This window comes from Cupressus sempervirens, chromosome 9 (assembly GCF_028749045.1).
Source record: "Cupressus sempervirens isolate cs-2001-9-10 chromosome 9, ASM2874904v1, whole genome shotgun sequence".
Lineage (NCBI taxonomy): Eukaryota > Viridiplantae > Streptophyta > Pinopsida > Cupressales > Cupressaceae > Cupressus > Cupressus sempervirens.
The window spans coordinates 154,546,026-154,568,166 of NC_143126.1; the positions used below are offsets into that span (position 1 = coordinate 154,546,026).

Consider the following 22,141-nt stretch of genomic DNA (forward strand, 5'->3'; position numbering starts at 1 on the left):
AGTGGGTGATCTCTCTACATGCACAACCCAAACTATGATTCTAGTGTGAATTGCCTCACAATTGACAATCTATCCACACACTCAAGAACACTAGCTCTAATACCATTTGATGAAGGGTGCTCTCCTTAATACCATAAGCACATAATAGAAACAAAGAAACAACAACAATTTATGAAAATAAAATATGAGATTCTTCTAATCGTTACAAATGCAAAATTATAAAATTTACAATTACAACATGCTAACCCTCATAAGCACCTTTATTTCAGTAATCTGCAAGACAAAGCTGCAAACTATCACCCAAAGTTGTTCTAGACAATGTTCGAGCCTTTTTTAAATAGGCAATTTTATGCTACTTAAGAAGGTTTTAGACACTCAAACTTTATACTTAGGGCTAACATACCCTAACAATACATATAGAGTCAACCATTTATTGTAGAAATTTTGGGTAGGCCAACTTTGGAAGGCCATAACTCTTGAACCGTTGCTCTGATTGGCTATTATAACCACTTTTTGAAAACCTCAGCTCCTAATCTACAAGCTCGACTCTATGCAAGTGCCAATCTGTTGAGTTTTTGGGCTTCATCCAAGGCCTCTAAGGCCTTCAAAATTGAGTTTGAAGTTTTTATACCAAAATTACACACCTAAAATCTATAATAACTTCACAAATATATATAATTTGGCCATTAAACTCCACTAACAAATTAATATATCTAAAATGAACCTTCACCTCTAAAATTAGAATATTCCAAGCTAATATGAATGACTTACTAAGTAGCAAGCCTCCATAGACAACAACTCTGCATAAAGACAACCCTTATTGAAACAATTGAAAATAAATATTTTTGGGTGATGTAAGATTGCTCTTATACCTAGGATGCTCCTGCATCATTCACCCATCTTTGAGATGCTATGGTATTTCGTTGTGTTAAGCTCAAAAGGGAGTTCATTATTGTAATTGTAATTATCGTAATACGTGTGATGCCTATTTATTACTCGGTTGGTCTTGGTTCTCCAAGCTTGGTGGGTGGTCTCTTAAAGGCCTAGGCTGGGAGGTGAGCTCTACATGGTTTTTTTAAAATTATAAATCTTGATACAGAGGGGAACCCCTTAAATGAGTTGTATCATTCTATTCCAATACATCTAATTTATAAAACAATTAAAGAATTCAATTCTAAATATTGTAATATATTGAGGGGATGAGGATAGCTCCAGACAGAGTAGTATAGTCAGTGGACGTACGAAATGGTTAGTGCAGTACTCATTGCTAGGTGTAGATGGTATACTGGTGCATGATGGTGATTTGCGTATAAGTGGGGTTGGTAGTGGAAATACAACTAGAATCTCCACTTCCACCTAAATGAGTAGTTTTTAAGGAAATAATTGATAATTCTTTGTAACTTTCTTGACAGGAATATAATTTATTTCCCATACAAAAGACAGAGCCATGTAGGTCTCTAATGGAAATTCTTCCCATGCATTTTTTTCGTGTAGATTTTAAGCATTTTACTAATCTGTTTAATTTTCTAACTTATGGGTTTGTAGCTAGGAATGAAAATGCTTTAATTCATTCCTCTAATTTCTTCCAACATTACTAATAGATTTAACATTCCAATTCGAAGGTGTTGTAAAATACAATTTTCAACTCAGAAAGTAAACATATAGAAATATGATAAATTGTTAGTTTCTTTTCTACACTAAAGATAAACACATTTTGTACCAATTTTTTTAATGAAACCTGCTCTAATATCACATAAATAATTGTCAAAATAATGTGATTTAAATAATGCCAAGTTTCTAATACTAGGACCTAGGCTCATAATGTTTTTCTCTTGAATTGAGGAAAGAAAAACAAAATTTAAATCTATTGGTTATATAGTAGAGAGTATGCACTCCTTGGCTATATAGTAGAGAGAACGTTGTATATTTGTAAATCTTTCATTTTTAGTTGTAAATCTAATTTTTTAAAAAAATTTTGTTGTATTATTCAAGAAAGTTATACCTAATAAAAATAGGTTATTGTTATACAACTTACCTCAAAATCCTACACCTTTGTTGTTAGGTTTTTACATAGATATGAAATTAAATGCTTGATGTTTAAATAAAAGTCTTGTATATCTTATTCCAAAATGTTGAACTTAAATTTTTTTGCTAATACTATACATACTTGCTGTCATAATTCTTTATAGTGAAGTAGGAAAGATAAATTTTTAGTATAGATTAGATTTGAACTCATATTTAAAAGTTAACAAAAACTTCTCAAAGGAAAATCAAAATGTAAGATCATTAGTCAAGCTATCATAAAAATAAAATGTGCTACATAATTCTAAAAGTACATAGGTACAAGAAACATCCTTAGACTAATGGGAAAATATCAAACAAAATCAAACCATACCATGTTGATCTTTAGCAAAGTCTTGTATTTTCTCAAGAAACATGCAAGCAAAATGTAGAGATAAATTTGCAGTGTAAAGTCCTCTATATTGTGTCTTAGATTGTAGCCACAAAACACAAAGAGGATTTATCTTTTTGAGCCATACACACAAAAAAAACAATAAGGAAATTTGGAGTTGGATCATAGGATCAAAAACACTTCCCAACCACCACTACTCTCATGGCAGACACTGTGGCATTTAGACCTCCACACCCTTCATGCATCACATCCTCCTTGCAAGTATCGTTGTAGACCTATTTTCTCACATTGTTACATGTAGATCTACTAGCAAATACCACACATCAGCCTCCCTACAATAGCAGCAATATTGTCATCATTCTCAAAGGGCTGCTCAACGAACTCTATAAATTATGTCAACCATCACTTCATAGCTATCACATGGCTAAGAAATAAACTATGGAAACCTATATACACCATTGCTTTCTATGAAAGCTTGATCTACAACTTGTACAAGAAAATGCACGAAAGGAAATGAAAAGAAAAGAACAAACAAGTCCATGAAGCTTTGAAACCTCAAGGAAGAAAAGTGAAGAACAACCCCAAAATAGGGAGAATACGTACAAGTTTTGTATTCTACCCAATCTCTAAATTTGAATTAGGATTAGGGTTGGAGAAATAACTCAAATAACAATTTTAAATAAACTCATAGGTTGACTCTTTGACCCAAAATTGGAAGGAGACCCCTTATGAAAGATTTGTGTACTTTTAATACAAGAAGTGAAAGATGGAAAGTTGGTTAGAGGGAGTAGGTCAAAACCTTAAGGTGTAAGAGGTCAAGTGTTCAAACCCCACTCCAACCACATTCCTCTTTTGTGCGTATTTGAATGTATTATGTCAAAATTTTCTTTAACCCTTGACTATGTTGAATTTTCTTTTAATCCTTATACTTTGATAAAAAAATAAAAAAATATAGTAGTTTCGTAGGATGTGAGTCGTTTCTAGTTGATTTAGATATTTAAGAAATAATTTAAAAAGTTTTTAAAAAAATTATTTAAAAAAAAAGACTTTAACTTGATGTAGGTTATTATTATTCAATTTAAATATTTCTAAGATAATAATAATAGTTAAAAATAATAATAATAATAATTTAAAAAATGACTGATAAAATGCCTCTTCTTTGACAAATGTTGAGATAGAGTGGGAAGTTCAGGTGTCTAGAAAGGATCATATACCCTATCTAACCCACCTCCAAACCCTAATCAGAATCTTTTGGATGCACTTCATAACCTAATTGGAGTTTCTCAGTGGATCCAATCCTTATTTTTTTGAGAGGCTAACAAGGCCCTAATATATGGTACTAACATGCAGGTAACTTAATTTCACTAAAAGAACACTCTAGGACTCTTATAATGCCATCTAGACTCATCCTAAACTTAACATTCTAATTTTGTCTAAATGGAAACTTAGTATGACTTATATGCTTCTAATTGGTTAAAAAATAAGGTTGGGCATCTTTTGCCAATATTTGAATTTGAATACATGATGTCATTTTGGCTATAGTTGACAAACTAACCAAAATAGCTCACTTCATTCCAAGATGTTTGTTCAAGAGATTTTTAGATTACATGGTGTACTAGAGACTATTATATCTAACAAAGACACTAGAATGACATCGAGGTTTTGGACGACCTTAAATACTTCAATGGGTACACATTTGAACTTCAGTACAACTTATCACCCTTAGACAGCTGGACAAATGGAAAGGGTTAACCAGGTACTTGAGGACTTGCTTCATATGTATTGCATGGATCTGCAATACAAGTGGGAGGAATATCTTCCCTTGGTAGAGTTTGCCTATAATAACTTGTGCCATGCATCTCTAAGGATGACATCATTTGAGGCACTTTATGAAAGAAAGTGTCAAACTCCTATTAGTTGGGATAGAGTAGAGGATAGAATCATCATTGGTCTTGATTTGTTAAGGGAGATGGTAGAACATATGACTCTCATTAGAGGAAGGTTAAAGGAAGATGCAGATAGACAAAAGACCTATGGAGTCAAGAAATATACTTTTAGACAGTTTCAAGTAGAGGACAAAGTTTTTCTACATGTGAGGTCACACAAGAGTTCCATATCTTTTGGCAAGGCTTCTAAGCTTGCACCTAGGCTTTTAATGTTTTGGAGGTCATCAATCCTGTTGCATATAAACCCACTCTTTCTTGAATTCATAATGTGTTTCATATGTCTTTTCTAAAACCCTACCATCTAGATATTTCTCATATATTAGATTGGCATGCTTTACAGGTACAAGATATGGGAGTGATACTAGTGGAGCCTTTCTGCATCATTGATCAATGTACCACCACAATACATAACAGAGAGATATTGTAGTATAGGGTCCAATGCGACCAATTCTCTTTTGCTAGTGCTACATGGGAGGATGTTGATGATATAATTAGATATTTTCCTCATTTAATTGCACAAACTATGATATGTTATATCTATTATGATTTAGTAATAATGCTACATGTTTGACTTGCATGAACTTGGTCGAGTGATTGTTGACCCAAGTTGTTTAAACATGTTGATTTGATACTTTTGTTATTATGGATATGCACATGTTTTGGTGATTATCATAGAAATGGATTAAACTAGTTGTGCAATATGAATTTGATGATAGAAAATGATGAATAGTATGTATGATTGAATTAGCCATGATATTATGTTCTTCTTTGGGAGATGTTGAGTTTGTTTCACATTTTGGGAGCATCCATGGTGAAAGACACGTGTGTGATTCTATGAGTCACTTTCATAAGCATTTTGTTGTTTCATCTAAGAGTAGCTATGATGAATAACACTTGTTGGTTAAATTATACACGCTTTAAATTTTCACCCTCCAGGAGTAGCTATGGTGAATGAAATTTTGTTATGAATATTACTGACTTATGTGTACTTTTATCTTCACCCTATAGGAGTAGCTATGGTGAATTCTTTTATATGACATGATGCATATTGAGATTATGAGATTATGAACTAGATTTGACTACTTGTAGCTAAGTGGATTCATTCTGAGGCAGTTATTTGAAGATCTCTTTCTTGCTGAGAGGGAGTGTTGAAATTACAACTATGATAGAGATCTTAGCATCAAATGTAGAATGCTTATTATAGATGAAACCTGCCATATGATGATAGTGGGCATCTATCATAATGGGTAACTATGAGGATAACTATTGTAGTAGACAAATATGATAATGGGCAATTATGATATAGTGGGCAACTATCATAATGGATAGCTATAAAGATAAGCCTATAGTGGGCATCTATGATAGTGTGCAACTACCATAAGGTAGCTATGAAGATGGGACTTAGTGGGCATCTATGATAGTGAGCAACTATCATAAGGGACAACTATAAAGATAAGACTTAGTGGGCATCTATTATAGTGGGTAACTAATCTTATCTAATCATAGTGGGCAACTATAATACATTGTATTTGATTAATTAAAGTTTCCAATTTATATATTGGAGCTTCTTGTATCATAAACCATTGGAGTTGTAAGTGAAATTGAACATATAAAGTTATACAAGTTGTACTTATTTTGAGAAATTAATAAAGGAACTATCTTTGTTGTGTGGCTAGGTTTTTTACTTCAAGAGGAAGGGTTTTCCTAGGATAAATACATGTGACTTTTGTTCATATGCAATTCTGATTTTTCTATGTACTTTGCTGCTATGTGATTCTAGTTCAATTTTCAACATTGTTGTGTGGATGGGTTTTTCCCTTCAACTAAAAGGGTTTTCCCAAGATAATTTCATGTGTCTCTTGTATCTATTTTGTTAGTTAGTGTTGCTACAATGATTCTGGTTCCATATTTGACATGGTATTAGAGCAAGTTTTGAGATTCTTTGAACCAAAATTAGAATTCAATTAAGAGCAGTGGTCTTCTTTATTTGATTCTTTCTAGCAAGCTACAATGGTGAATGGGCTAAAGGTGGAAGATATGTTAGACAATTCCTCTAATTTCTCTCCATAGAAATTCAGAATCTTGATTATTCTTGAAGAGAATAGTCTTCTTGACTTTGTGAATGTTGATATGGAGGAACTAACTAATAATGATGATAAGGAAAAATGGAAGAAGAACAAGACTATGGCCAAGAAAATTCTGATTGATTCTGTGAAGGATCGTTTAGTTCTGGTTATCTCTTATTTAGGCTCATGTAGGGAGATATTTTAGAATTTGAAAGATCTATATGAATTCAATAATACCAGTAGAGCACTAGCATTGAGGAGACAACTTTTGCATATTAAGATGAGTAAATGAGAATTTTTGGTTACATATTTTATGAAAATTGTAGAAATCAAAGATCAACTAGGTGTCATTGGAGAAACTATGACAAAGATTCAGTTATACTTGCTATGAATGGTCTTGAAAACTCTTGGTAATAATCCATTCAAAGAATTTGTGGAAGAGATGATCTTGCATTTAGGAAGAATGTTGACTTGAAGCTAGAGGTCATTCTGACAAAAATACTCATGAGGATGATCACGTTCTTGTTTCTTACAATTCAAAAGGAAGATGGAAGAAAGATAGTTTTAAAAGCTTAGAAAAAAAGGTTCAGATTTAGCTCCTAAATTCAAAATAAAGAAAAGGGATATGTCTAAAGTTCAATGTTTTAGATGTGACAAGTTTGGTCACTATGCTAGAGATTTTTTGGTCAAACCAAAGCCTCAAGTTGTTGTTGCATTTATTTATAAATATTTATACTTATTTATAAATATTTATAGAAGTTTGTAGATAGGTAATTTTAGATATCAATATTTATAAATATATATAAGTGTTTGTAAATATATAAAGCATCTTTGTACACTCAAAGGTAATACAAGATTTCAAAGAATTTGCAGACAAGAATTATTTATTTGATTATATTCCTTTGAAAGGGAAAATCATCTAAACAAATAAAAAGAAAGGATTAATGCATTCTAGAGATTAGGTAGGTTTTCTAAAATTCTCAATGGGTGTTTGAAAAGGGACATTTGAGGTATCTCTATGCCCTAAAAAATAATACGAGATTTCAAATAATTCATAAATAAGAATTTTTTATTTGATTATATTCCTTTAAATGAGAAGATCATCTAAACAAATAGAAGGAAATAATTTATGCACATTGGGGATTAGATAGATTTTCTTAAATTCTCAATGGATGTTTGAAAAGAGTTGTTGTAGTTCTATAATCTTTCTAGTCATAAGTTTGGATCATTTTTCTTTTGAGCATATCATTCCTTCAAATTTGTTAGCCTTTAGACATAGATCATACTTTAAAAATAGGATGAATATGATTTAATGATCAAAGCTTTTTGTCATTCTTTAAAAAATTATGGTCTGAGGCTCCATATGAATATGGTTTAGTGATCAAAGCTTTTTGTCATTCCTTAAAAAATCATGGTCTGAGGCTTTTATAAAATATTTATATGAATGTAATTTCCATCAAATTAGCTTTCATTGTTCCTTTTGTTATTTAATCTATCAAGGGAGTTTTGCATTGAGTAGAGAGATAATAAATGGTGCTTTAGTTCTCCATGAAGTTCTCCACTCGGTACATATTGACAGTGAAAATAGTATTCAAGTTAGACATGATGAAGGCATATAGTAGAGTTAGTTGAGGCTTTCTCATTAAGATTGGGTTTCTATAGTAAGTAGTGCAAATAGATTAGTTCATGCATCTCAAGAGCAAAATTCTCAATATGGCATTCCATATGGGTTTTCCTCATCATCTCAACTTTAATTTAGTCATAGAGATCCCTTGTAACCATTTCTCTTCAATAGTATTAGTAGAAGACCTTAGTAGACTTATTTTTCAAACACTCAATATGTCTATGAAAAGGGGTGTCAATTCCAAACTCAAACCTACACTTTAGACACAATTTATTTGTAAATGATTTATTTTTGTTTGGATAGGCTATTGAAATATAAGCTAAAATTAGTAAGATGATTTTAGAAGAGTATTGTTCAACATCTAGGCATAAGCTTAGTGTCCAAAAGTCAAAAATATTTTTTTTCAATACTAAAGATTGTAAGTTTAACTCTTGAAAGATTTGGGAATCCCTTTATTTCAAGAATCTTAAAAAATATCCTTGATTGGAATACCATTGTAACATCCATTAAATATAGGATATATTCATAGAAAGCACAATGATTATCACTAGTGGGGAGGATCTTGTTAACTAAATCAGTTCTTAGTGGAACTCTCAATTATGTGATGTCGGTCCTTCATGCCCAGAGAGGAGTTATTCAAACTATCAAAAAATAAGTGAAATACTTTAGAAGAGTATTGTTCAACATCTAGGCATAAGCTTAGTGTCCAAAAGTCAAAAATATTTTTTTTCAATACTAAAGATTGTAAGTTTAACTCTTGAAAGATTTGGGAATCCCTTTATTTCAAGAATCTTAAAAAATATCCTTGATTGGAATACCATTGTAACATCCATTAAATATAGGATATATTCATAGAAAGCACAATGATTATCACTAGTGGGAAGGATCTTGTTAACTAAATCAGTTCTTAGTGGAACTCTCAATTATGTGATGTCGGTCCTTCATGCCCAGAGAGGAGTTATTCAAACTATCAAAAAATAAGTGAAATACTTTCTTTAGATGATAAGAAGAAAATTTCCTTAATATCTTGGGATGGTATATGAAAATCTAAAATAGAAGGTGACACAAATGATGTATGCTTAAAAGAGAGGAACCTAAGTTTTGGAGCCAAATTAGCTTGAAGTGTCTATGAAAATATCACCCCTTTATGGGCTCAAATCATCAAACCCAAGTACTTAGATGAGAGCCATCCTAAGAGACCCTTTTCTATTCTTAACCCCTGAAAAGACTTCACTATGTGGAATTTCATTCCTTTCTTGTCTTGGATTGTGAAAGTTGGAGACAAAGTTCTTTTTTGGAAGACTCGTGGATTAAAAATCCACCCTTACATAATGATCTAAATCTTCATTAGGATACAATGATCTTGCAATGGGATTGGAGCAAATATTTAAGGATTATATCTAGATAGTATTTTTAGATGCTCATTTATGTGTCAAATGGAGGGATTTCTCATCATTACCCATTCCTTAAGTCTAAAAAGATCAATTTAGGATATTTCTAGAGAAAATAAAATAAAAAAAGAACCAACTTCTTTTCTCTAGAATTAGATCAATTAATCTATGCTTGTGAAAAGAAGATAAATATACCATCCCAAACAAGGATATTACTCCATAACATCCATAGTAAGATAAAGAACATTAAGGGGATTTTCATTTTGTTCGCATGACACTATCTTTCCAAAGGTAGGTGCTTTCACCTAGGTACCACTTCACAAAAACATCTTGATGAGTGTTAAGTTAGTTAACCTAGAAGTTGCAAAATCCTTTAGTTGCATTTAATGTGGATTTAGAAAAGAGTCCATACATGATACGATTGTTGATCTCAGATTGGTTTTGACAAATGAGTGTCAACACACTTAAGTTATTTACTTAGTTCATGTCGAACTAGTAGTATATGCCGAGCACAACATGTATATATTAGACCATGCCGAGTCATAGTGAGTGTTGAGCCACTCATGTGTCAAGTCACTCAAGTGCCAAGCAGATAGTCTATGTCGAGTGACATAGGAGCGGAGTATATAGTGGATGCCGAGCAATACAAGTGCTAAGTCATAGTGGAGTGATTTGTGTATGCCAAGCATTAGAGACTTTAAATGTCAAGTAAGATAGTTTTGCATATTTGTTTGTAAAGGCACAAACAATCATGTAAACTATTTTTGAGCCTATTTAAGATTGAATTTTGATCTTTCAGACATAAGGACAAATCTCTAGTTGGATTCCCTATGCAATTACATGGAACCAATCAGAAAAAGGGAAGGTTTAATTGGAAAAATGAATGAATCTTAGTTGTAGATTCATACCTAACCCTAAGTCACTGAGTCTTCTTAAGGAGGACAAACCCTAAACTCTCTAGTGTGTGTGTAAGGAATTGAAGAAGCGAAGAGAGAAGTTTACATGTGCAAACATAACATTCATGGTGGCTTAGAAGTTATGAAGTGAAACATCATTGCAGAATCAATTAGAGCATAATAGAGGAAAGGAAAAGGATACATCAAAGAAACATCTGATCGAGAAAGATCAAGAAGAAATTGTTTAGAGGTGATTTTTTATCAAGCAATCAAGTGCTAACCACATGATCAAAGCTGAGACATTCTAATAGGCGATTTTAGTCAAAATCTCTTAACAATGTCATCCTAACAAGCTGTATGAAGTCCTCTAACAAGGTGCTTACTTAGTTGTAAGTTAAATTCCTTTAGCAAGGCACACTTCTAATAGGGTGTTTAAATCCTCTAACAAGATGAGACCTAACAATCTTTGTAAGCCTTTAACAGGGTAGATCATTTTTCAAGGTCAAAATATTGTAACCTTCATTGGATACACTTTATTACTGCAGTAGTGAAGATTTGTGGGTGTCGTTGCCACCCCAATTTTACCTTCTCACTTGGAGCATTTTTGGGTAATCATATTTGGTGTCATATGTGTATGATTTCTTATGTGTTTACGTGATTTAGATGTATATGCTTTACATGTTATTTCATTTTACCCATTGAATGTTTGAGATGGATGTGTGGTGAAATTTTTATGGGTTCAAGTTTAAATTAAGAGAGTGGAAGAGAATATTCTTCATCTATTCTTGGAATGTAACTATGCTATTAACATATGGGGTAGGCTGTTACATAAGTTGGATATGGTTTTGGTGTTTACTAATGGGATTGCCCAATTTGCTAAGAGTTGGCAATGCACATTTACCCACCCCCTCCTTATCCAAATGCAGAAAGTAATCCACCCCATGTTTGCTGGGGTATTTAGAAGGAGAGAAACAAGAGAGCTTTCAAAAATGAAGAGAGAAGTAAGGGGATTGTTACATATATTATATACAAGCTTCTGGTGGAAAATATGAAGAGCAACAAGTGAAAGAAATTGGTGATTCTCCCCAATCAGATGGAACAAAGGATTACTAGTAATTGAAACCTTGAAGAACAATTTTTGAAGATAGATAATTCCAAGTAACTTGCTAGGAAAAGGACAAGATGGAGACCCTCTAGGGAGAACTAGGTTAAACTTAATTTTGATAGAGTTGGGAGGAAGGAGGGATCGACTGGAGGGGGAATAGTAAGAGACAATGAGGGAAAAATGCTTCTAGCCTATGTTGGACACCTAGGGAAAGTCTTGAATAATGTTGCAAAAGCTATGACTTTGTTATGGGGTCTAAAAATGGTAATCAATGTTGGATGGGAGAATGTGGAGATAAAAGGTGACTCAATAATTATAAGTGATACTGTGAAAGGCATCATGAACGAAGGTTGGGCAATCAAAAGGGTTGTAGAAGATATCAAACATTTATTGATCATTTTGAAAAGATTTGAGTTGTACCATATTTTTCAAGAGGGAAATGGGGTGGTAGATGGGATGACGGTGATAGGACTAAACATGTAGGGCCTACGATGTTGGAGAGAATTTAGAGTCCTACCAAACTTGGTAAGAATCTTAGTGAACAAAGACATTAAGCCATGACTAACATTAGTTGGGGAGTTTTTTTGATTAATAATGACAACTCGTTGTTGAGTGGGCTAAAGTGGAGGGATCATTATGGATAGATGGCAGGGTATGAAGAAAGGAGTATGTGTGATACTTATTTTGCATGGTTCAAATGGAAAAGGATGTCGAAGTATGATATGGGTGCATTTTTAATAATTTTATTGTACATGTCCTCGTACTTGGTGTTGAGTAAAAGTTCAAATTTTAAAAGGTATGGGTTTATTGGGAATGATGGAAAATATTAGAGTTGGGGCAATGGTAGTTAATGCATGACAACTCAACAAAGATGCGAATGCAACTATGTAGGATTTGAACAAATAAGCCAATCAAATCCACAAAGCCTTCGAATCCCTACATGCAAAAACTTGTCATAGAAGAAAAAGATGAGAAGAGGCAAGGGTTTGCTAAAAAATGGAGATAAAAGAAAAGTTGCTCTCAAATGAAAAAATGCATAAGAGATAATGAAGAAAGTACAATGCTCATCTAAAAAGCTAGGTTGCACAATATAATTAATAAAATATTATTTATATGCACCTACAAGATAGCTTAAGAAAACTAGAGTAATAGGCAAATTAATTAATTAAATCAAAGTGATTTAATTAATAAGTGCAAACAAATAATTACTCTAACACCCCCCCTTAAGCGAAGCTTAGGAGGTAAGCTAACCTAGCACAGATATGAAAGTAGAATTGGGTCCCAGCAACAAGGCCTGATCAGGTACCCAATTACAACAAAATCTCTATAAAGAGGAGAAATAGAGAAAACCACATGGGAAAAACCCTACTCCAAAAATAGATAGCAAAGAATGTTCCAGAAGAAGGAACAAAGAGATCATAAGAGAATCATTGAAGCATGAAGAACCACAAAACTCTGTCAAAATGCTGATCTGTAGAACCTCCATGGAAATAGAAGGCACGAACCGAGCGTGTCTATATGGTAGATGATCCATCTCACCGAAATGCATAGGTAGCCAGCCACTGCAATCGCCTAGCATGTAGGATCAAGTACTGAATACATAGCTCACACCAACGAACCATCAACCAAATAAGCATAGAACAACAATATAACCTCCCCTTAAGGTAGGTGAGGTGACAGGCAGCTGAAAAGGTGGGCCAAAAAATCTCCTACAACATAGGAACCAGACACGTCGAGAGTGAGGTACAGACACCAATAAAGGCACGTGTCATCGAAACTACATGAGAAAAAAAAAGAGAAAGAGGGCCTATAAGCGGCAAACAACTATCCCCCCATGGCACTTTATAAAATAGTGCGAGTACAACAAATCACAATGATGAAAAGGATCCCGAAACGCAAGAGTGGCACTTTATCTCAGTGCGTTGCATAAAAATGCTTACAATGAATATCAATAATGATCAGAAAAGACAAAGGCTAAAACAACAGAAGGTAGAGCCCAAAACGAAGCAACTGAAGCAACAAAATCGATCCCCGGACCTGAAATAAACAGGATATCCACCAGAATGCTAAAACGCAAAAGACTGAATAAGATGTGCCTGGAATAGAATCTGGAACAACAACTAGCATCACTGGAAAGAGCACAGAAAGATCTTTCCAGCGATATAAAGAAGTCCAAAATCGAAGATCGGATGCTCAAGATACGCCTCCCGGAGTGCAAAGCAGAACATTCAGCTTTGACTGCCAAAATAGGTAACCAAACTACATCAAAAATCAAAAAAGCCTACACTAATATCTCCGTCTCGAAACCAGATTTCCGGTGCATTTTTCGGATCGAAAAAATACGTTCGTATGCTCAAGTTACGGAGAAAAAACCACCAGGCCCTCTGAAATGCATGAAAAAATTATTATTTTTTAAAAATAATTTAAAAAAAAAAAAAAAATCACCACCACCGGCGGAGCGGCGACCGGGCAGTGGGAGGGTGGAGGGCCGCTGCTGGGCAGAGCCGCTGGCGGAGCCGCTGCGGGCCGCTGGCGGACTGCCAGTGGTAACCGCTAGCGGTGGCCATCAGCGGTGACCGCTAGCGGCTCCGCTACGGTTAATTAACCGTCGCAGCCAAAAAATGCCGCAATTGAATTTTTTTGCGATTTTTATAATTTTTCTGCCTCGATCCGTGTGCAGGAGGCCGTACGGCCCTGTACGGCAAAAAAATTTGCCCCCCAGATCAACGTTGTCCAAATCGGAGAAATTTTATATCAAAACGGGGGTTTTGACGCCTTCTGAATCCATCCGTGAGGTCTGTTTGGCCTCAAACTGCTCTGAAAATTAGTGACCCCCCTATTTTCTCAGAAAAAGCCCGAAAAAACACCAGATCTGATCTGCCAAACCCTTGTTCTCCCTTTTTCTTGAAACATCGAACAAGCTACAGCAGATCTGGCTTTGATACCATGTAGGATTTGAGCAAATAAGCCAATCAAATCCACAAAGCCTTCGAATCCCTGCATGCAAAAACCTGTCACAGAAGAAAAAGACGAGAAGAGGCAAGGGTTTGCTAAAAAATGGAGATAGAAGAAAAGTTACTCTCAAATGAAAAATGCATAAGAGATAATGAAGAAAGTACAATGCTCATCCTTATAAAGGTGAGATAGAAACCCTAAACTAAAAAGCTAGATTGCACAATATAATTAATAAAATATTAATTATATGCACCTACAAGATAGCTTAAGAAAACTAGAGTAATAGGCAAATTAATTAATTAAATCAAAGTGATTTAATTAATAAGTGCAAACAAATAATTACTCTAACAAACTATTCATAACAATAAAGGCCTTTTATGAATACTTAAGGCCACCATTTTTTTCACTTAAGTGTGACTACATTGTTAGTAATTGCCTCTGGTTTTTTAAGGAGAGTTTTTTGGTGAAAGTTGCTGAGATGGGTGGTGATCTTCTGTGCATTAAGCCTTTGATGGTTGAGGATAGTGCTTACAAATCACTAGTTGGGTATATGCTTAAAGAGGGAGGGTTGATCTTGTTCATGGAGGCGCTGAACGGATATGATGAAAGTTGTTCTCTGTAATTTGTTAATTCTTGGGAGGATAGAAAGGTTACTGGTAATGGGATTCATTCCATATTTTAGAGAAAATTATCTCTTTGGCTACAAGCCTTGCAGTGAAGGGGAAGAAGTGGTAGAAGGTGACGAGGGTTGCTGATGAGGCAAGCCTAAATCAATTTTTCTTGGAGGGCAACAAACCCATTTTTGACAGGGGAGCGTTTATGAGGAAGAAGCTTTCAAAGTTGTGGAATGAAGTCTGCATGGTGCTGATGAAGTATTTAATGCTTCAAGGGAGGTATGGTGTTTGCTAATATTATCACTTCCCTCTTTTGAACCATTTCTGGCATCGTGATCATATTTCTATTCCATTTTTTCTATTACACAATTTGGTTGATACGGTTGCTGATGTTAAGGATAAAATGAGGAAGGGGGTTAATTATACTATTCTCCATCAAGGGTTGATGTTCTGCCTATATCAATTCCACCTAGCTCTATTACCCCCCAAGATTATCGAGGTTGACATCCCAGCTCACCCTAACCCTCGCTCCCACTAAATCCCACTTAAAATAATTGGACCTAGAGCCCCTAACCCCCATCCTTCACATAGTGGGTCTCCTATGGAGAGGAAGAAGATAGGTTAGGAGAAAGAGTAGGAGGATTCAGAGGACAAGGGGAGAGGAGGTAGGAGGAGGTCTGAGAGAATTGCTAAGTCCAATGCTAAAAGGAAGTTGAGGTCTAGGGCCTTGCAGGAGGAGGATTCTAATTCAGAGGAGATGTCCCACCCTAAACAAAGATTAAAATAGACGAATTTGAGCTTTGGAGGGGCAAATATGGAGGAGGAGGTGGAGGTTTTAGACTCCTTAATGTTTGGCTTAGGAGATGGGACTAAAGGTGGGAAAGAGACGGCTCATGTTTCGGCTTCCATTGTGCTGGGATGCATGGACCTCATGTGAGACCAATTCCCTGACATGATGGAAAGAGTGCCCTCCCCCATGACAATGTCCTCACCTGCTAAGGTTTTAACAAAAGACAATGTTATCTCTAACCCCTAGTTTTGTGGGAAGTCACTAAGGATTTAGTGGATGATAATTAATGTGGAAAATAGGAGGACATTGAAGAGGCTCAAAAATTGGCTGGCAAAGAGCTAAGGGAGAGAGTGTATGCCCCAAAGGAAAGAATGAGACTTTTGGCCAAACAATCAAGGTGACTCATGCTGTGGCTACTACTTTGCACCTGCTGAAGGACAACTAGGAAGGAGATTTGACCAACGAAGATGCCAAAATATTGTTCGACTTCTTGGCTGAGGACTGGGCTAACATCCTCCTCAAAGGGAAGGATGAGAAGAAGCCTAATTAGGGTTGTTTCCTCGTTTTCTATGTTTTTAGTTTGTTAGTTCAAGAACTATGTTAGTTTTAAGGTGGTTATGCCTTTGTTTAAATACTTTTATAATTTATGTTTTTATAGTAGTTTGATGCTTGCTAAAACTCTTATTTTGATCTTTTTGGGTGATGTTTTTGGGATTATATGCATTAGGGGGTATTTTTTACTGCTGATTTTTTGCTGGTAGTTGTCTATTTTGTCTATTGTAAGGGCCAACCCCCTTGTTAGGCTGCTTTTTAATTCAAAAATAAGGAATATATACATATCCCAAGGGGTTCATGACCCATCAAAAAGGTATGTATAAAATTATATGTAATAAATACTTGAATATGTATTATATATTAACAAAGGTGTAAATATATTTCACTTCTTAACACCTATATAAATTAATATTTTGTTAATGTATTATTCATCTATTGTAATCTAGTTTAGAGTTATTTAATGAGTTATAATTTTATCTATTTGATGTTTATTAAAAAAATTAATTATATAATCTAATTTATTCTATTAATTGACTATAGATATCAATTTTAATTTTAATTTCTTTATTAGGGGGATATCATAGTCCTACCCTCTCAAAATTGATTGTCCTCAAGCAATTACAAATTTCATTTGATGGGTTTGATAGCAACAAACTTTATATTACACAACTTTTTTAATTTATTTGATTTAAATTTAATAATAAGCAAGAGTTGAAAGATTAAGTAGATTGAATGTTATAAGTGAAGTCACTTTGATTATTTATTTGCTAATTAAATTGGGTAACATAAGATGATTGATGGAGCATAATGAGTGATCACTTTATTATGTTTGATGAATAAATGACATACAATGACAAATGATTGATGGAGCATAATGAGTGATCATTTTATTATGTTTGATGATTAAATGACATACAATGAAAAATGATTGATAGATTTCATAATGTTAGAAGTTAGTGAGTTGACCAAGTAATCCTAGGCATAGTTTAGTTGTTATGATATGATTGATCTTCATAGTTTCAATGTCTCTTTATGGATCATTTCAATTTAGCATAGTGGACTTAATCTATTTTCTTCTTACATGACCTCTTAGATGATAGAAATTTCATTATCACAGGATGCTATATACTAATCTATGAGTGTGATGATTAAATGACATACAATGACAAATGATTGATAGATTTCGTAATCTTGAAGTTGGTGAGTTACCAAATAATCCTAGGCATTGTTTTGTTGATATGATATGATTTATCTTCATAGTTTCAATGTCTCTTTATGGATCATTTCAATTTAGCATGTTGGATTTAAATCTTTTTTCTTCTTTCATGACCTCTTAGAGGATAGAAATTTCATTGTCATTGTCATAGGATGTTCATACCCATCGTGGACTCTTTCCTCAAGGCTTTGGAATCATGTTCTTACCCATCTTGGACTCTTTCATTAGTGTATTCGAATCCATGTCCTCACCCTTCTTCGAATTATTTTCCTCAAGGCATTAGAACCCATGTCCTTGCCTGTCTTGGAATCTACCTAACTCATGAGAATTTAATTTGCCTTTCCTGTCTTGACAATAAGTTACTCATCATTTATGTAATTATGTCTCTTAGCTAAATTTTTACTTGTATTCATTTATTGAATACAAGTAAGAACAATGACACAAATTTGAATGAGTTACTTAATTATATTTACATAGATTGTTCTCATCATTTCCTCTAATAGACATACGTTGTTCTCATTTGCTCTTGAACACACATTCTTGATGAACTGTATTTTATAATTCAACACAATAATAATATGGTCCTATCGACTCACTATTGCATGAGCATAACCATGCAATTTTTAAAGAAAGTTTCATAAACTAGTTAAAACAAATTAGTCTACCAACTTTAGATTATAACTAACTTATGAGGACATAATAAGCATGAATTAGGTAACAAGCATTCTATAAAATATGTTAGGGAGAACTCAATGGAAATATGTTTTCAAGCTTTATAAAAGATAAATGTTATTTTTGCACTTTTTTGCATTAGTTTTTAAGAAATGATTATGAAGTACCATAATCCTTTTGAACTATTTGCAATCTAGAAGGAAATAGAGAGAAACTTTTATGTATGAAACAAATATCAAATATATATTTCAAAATTTGTAACAAGTGAATAATAATGATATAATTTATGAAAATATCATTTACCTTATAAATTTATAAATAAATAGAACTGAATCTATTATATTTGAATATGAAAAGAGACAAATCATTGATACATTTTTAAAGAAAATAGAATTTTTTTATTCAAAATAATAAAATGCAATCACTTTAAGTATGATTGACTTAAAAGTAAACAAGGGAAAAGAGCAAATTAATAAAAGATCTATAATGGATTACCTACCTCCATGCAGCAGTTCCTCATTGACTTGATTGGCTTCATGTGCCATGTATTTTAGAACACTATCTACTAGCTCTCCTGCAATAATTTCAGCCCAAGACATAGCTATTGCATTGTCAGTCTTTTTCACCTATTGAAATATATCCTCGTATGAAAAAAAATACGTTGAATTTAGAGAAACAACACAAAAATACGTTGAATTTAGAGAAACAACACAAAATATGTGATAACAAATATAAAAGGACTTACTTTATGGAGTGACATTAATGGAAAAATCAGAAAGATAATAAATGCTTCAACCACAAAATTCATAATCTAATCCTGGCAATACTACAATCAAATCTTGATCAATATCCAGTTTAAAATCAAAATGTCTAAAATTCTTTATTAATTGATAAATCTTTCGCCTTAATTCAGAGCTGTACTTTTGTGAAAATGCATGCTAGTTATATACAAACATATGCATTTTAAGGAAATTTTTAGTTTGGCAAATGATAGAAGGGGCGATTTCTAGGCCCAAAGAGAGCAATAGATCTAAGCCGCGGCTATTAGAAATAATTTTTTTTGACCAGACAAGAATCAAGGTGGGCTTTTAGCTATTCTATCAAGAAGACAATGAGTGTGACCAGACAAGAATATAATTTTTTTGGTGTGGGATTTTATATGCCTACTGCCATCTTTTACCTATTTTTTGAATCTGTGGCTACATAATGAAATATAATGGTATATAATGGTGCATATGCTGCATTTTTTTCTTGTTTAATGGGTATTTAATGGTGCATATGCTGCATTTTTTTCTTTTGATACAGACGAAACATTCACTAACTTTAGAGAATTATATCTACTCTTATGTTATGTTTATTACTGTATCTCATAAGTGGATAGATAACTAGTGCACTGAAAATAGTTTTATATCCCATCCTATGAAAATATAATCATGTTATGTCCCAAAATCATTGCCTGTAGGATCTCATAGAATATTTAGTTTTTAGTTTTGAAAAAGGAAAAGTGTGATCTGATAGCCATATGAAGAAATATTAATGTTAAATTGTAGCTTATTCTAGCATAATATTTAAGGCTGGAAAGAGACCATAATATGGCAACTGAATTTATTTCCTGAGCTTGTAGCACAAGTAAACACATAAATAATTAAGGAAATGAAACATAAAAATGATTAATTGAGACGAGATCTTTTATACATGGTGCTGCATACAGACGTAAGTCAGACTTTGGTCCCTTTTGAAATTGTATGGTTGGAAAAGGATTTGTTCGGACAGGATAGTCACAAACATAAAGCAAAAATTCGGGAAAAGTTGTTCTTAAATATCAAGTTTTACAGGGGTGGATCAAAAAATCTGGCAAAATTGAGATAATCAAATCATTGCAGGTCATGATCTTCAGAGGTGCAAGGATTCTTTGATCTTCACTTATCAGATTAGAGACTCTGGATTGAATCCCATAAATCGTACGTAGGAAGAACATATCAAAAGTAAGAGATATTGGTAAGGAAGAAAACAGGGGCACGAAGGCAGAATGGATGAGGAAGCAATGTGAACCCACTTGGAGAAAATGAATGATGAATGCAAACAAGAAGCATAGAAAACCAAAAGACATAGATATTGTGATAACAGATGAAGTGATGGTATACCTCAGAAAGGAGAGATTTCCAACCAAAACATACCATAAACTGAAAAAAAAGTACTATGAGATAAAATGGAGATGAAGGCCACAAGACAACTCAAAAAAGTACTATGAGAATTGCATTCCGATTACAAATTTGGGTTTATCAGGTAGATCAGATCAGAGTCATATTCTTTCAGAAAAGATTCATTGCATATGGCTATTTATTCATATAAGATTGAAAAAAGAAGTTAAGGTACACAAAATTCCAGAGCAGAGTTATTTCTATCTCAAAGCTCAAGATAACATCTGCAACAAGTCTAAATGTGTATCACAAATCACAAAAGAAAAAGATGCACCCATTCTTATAAGACAAAAAATCCAACCAGAGCACTGCAAAATCAAAGGAAAAGAAAAACCCTCTCTTACAAACTTCTAAAGAAATGAAACCCACAAAAAAAAACAAGCATGCATACCTGTAGATGTTTGGCCTTGACATATGGAGTATTACCAGCAGGTACCTTGGGCACAGCATAGCCTCTGCAATCTCAGCAGCTGTCGGAAATAGAATAATATGAAGTAAACCAATCGATTCAATATGAATAATAAATCATCTCTAAGTAAACCTAGAAACCCTCCAACCTACTCTGAATCGTTACATACTCCTCTTACACTTTAAAACCCCATCGAAATACTGCAAAATCAAAGCAAAAAAAGAATTTAACAACCCTTGCAGACATACCTGTACATGCTTGACCTTGACATGGATTATAAACCCATTTTATGGAACAACACCCACTTCTCGAATGCCATGTAAATGAATTATTCACCAGTTTCTCATCTCCTCCCATGCTGAACCCCCTCCAACCATGATATGATCATATATTTTTGCATTGCTTTCTCAGAGTTCACACTCATAAATGGGCATCAATAGATCTGAGCACCTGCAATTTTACACCCTTACATCGATCTTAAAGCACAACATCACGATTTTACAGCCCTACATTGATCTTAAAGCATAATATCATGATTTTCTTTTCTCACAAAAACAGATGGAATTCAAGCAAAGACGTGTAGCGATGTTATTTAAAGATCTGAAGCAGAGCCTTTGCCATGGTGACTCCTCGGAATTGTAGGAAACAGGGTGAGAGCGATTCGAGTTTTCAAAATAATCAAATATAGCCGTTAGAATTTTCAAAATAACCGAATATAGCCGTTGTAAAAAAGAGCTCTCAAAAATCAGTCTCATAAAATATTTGGATTTTGTTAAAAATAAAACAAATATTTGGATGTTGATGTGGCAATCTAACGGAACCTTTCTGTTTTAAGTTTGTCGGTTTAATATTTTAAATTTTGGTTTACTGTATTTGTTATATTGATTCGTTAAGTATAATATATATATATATATTTTTTTTATAAAAAATATTCATTAATTTTATTGATTGATGGATAGTATATTAAAAAGGAAGTAGACGTACATTTACAAGTTTATTGGAAGCAATTTTAAAATAAAGGTAATAAATTATTAAAAGGAAATGAATAGTGATGTGAATATCAGGATTTAACTGTGTGATTTTTGAGTCAAACTCGATGACCCATGTGATTTTTAAGCGCGCTCAGGCTGGGGTAGTACTGGGATGGGTGACCTCCTGGGAAGTCCCGGTGCTTCACCCCTGTGAGCATCACCTAGATCCAATGAGTGCTAAGTGTTCCATTTACTCTCATGAGAGATGGATTCATGTTGAATCACTACTCATGAAACATGGGTCATCGAGTTTGACT

General features: G+C 33.7%; 1 protein-coding gene across 2 annotated transcripts; it reads right to left on the reverse strand.

The window, feature by feature from the left end:
* Positions 1 to 2,374: 2,374 nt before the first annotated feature.
* LOC149537971 (uncharacterized) lies at positions 2,375 to 21,213 on the reverse strand. 2 transcript variants are annotated; one of them, XM_089802285.1, is made up of 4 exons: positions 21,102 to 21,213; positions 20,836 to 20,914; positions 18,743 to 18,817; positions 2,375 to 2,745 (listed from the first exon to the last, which is right to left on the reverse strand). In XM_089802285.1, the coding sequence occupies exons 1-3, from the start codon at positions 21,208 to 21,210 to the stop codon at positions 18,802 to 18,804; spliced, it is 204 nt and encodes a 67-aa protein (XP_089658411.1). In that variant the 5' UTR covers positions 21,211 to 21,213; the 3' UTR covers positions 2,375 to 2,745; positions 18,743 to 18,801. The 2 variants fall into 2 exon arrangements, with proteins under 2 accessions (XP_089658411.1, XP_089658410.1); XM_089802284.1 differs by lacking the exons at positions 2,375 to 2,745; positions 18,743 to 18,817 and having other exon boundaries at positions 20,551 to 20,914.
* Between the last annotated feature and the right edge of the window lie 928 nt (positions 21,214 to 22,141).

What these genes read in the sequence shown, in the direction of transcription:
- LOC149537971 (XM_089802284.1), bottom strand. Translation starts at nt 21,210, where the DNA reads ATGGGAGGAGATGAGAAACTGGTGAATAATTCATTTACATGGCATTCG. An exon ending in TCAAGGTCAAGCATGTACAG is followed by an intron (nt 20,915 to 21,101) that starts GTATGTCTGCAA and finishes TATTTCCGACAG; the next exon opens with CTGCTGAGATTGCAGAGGCT.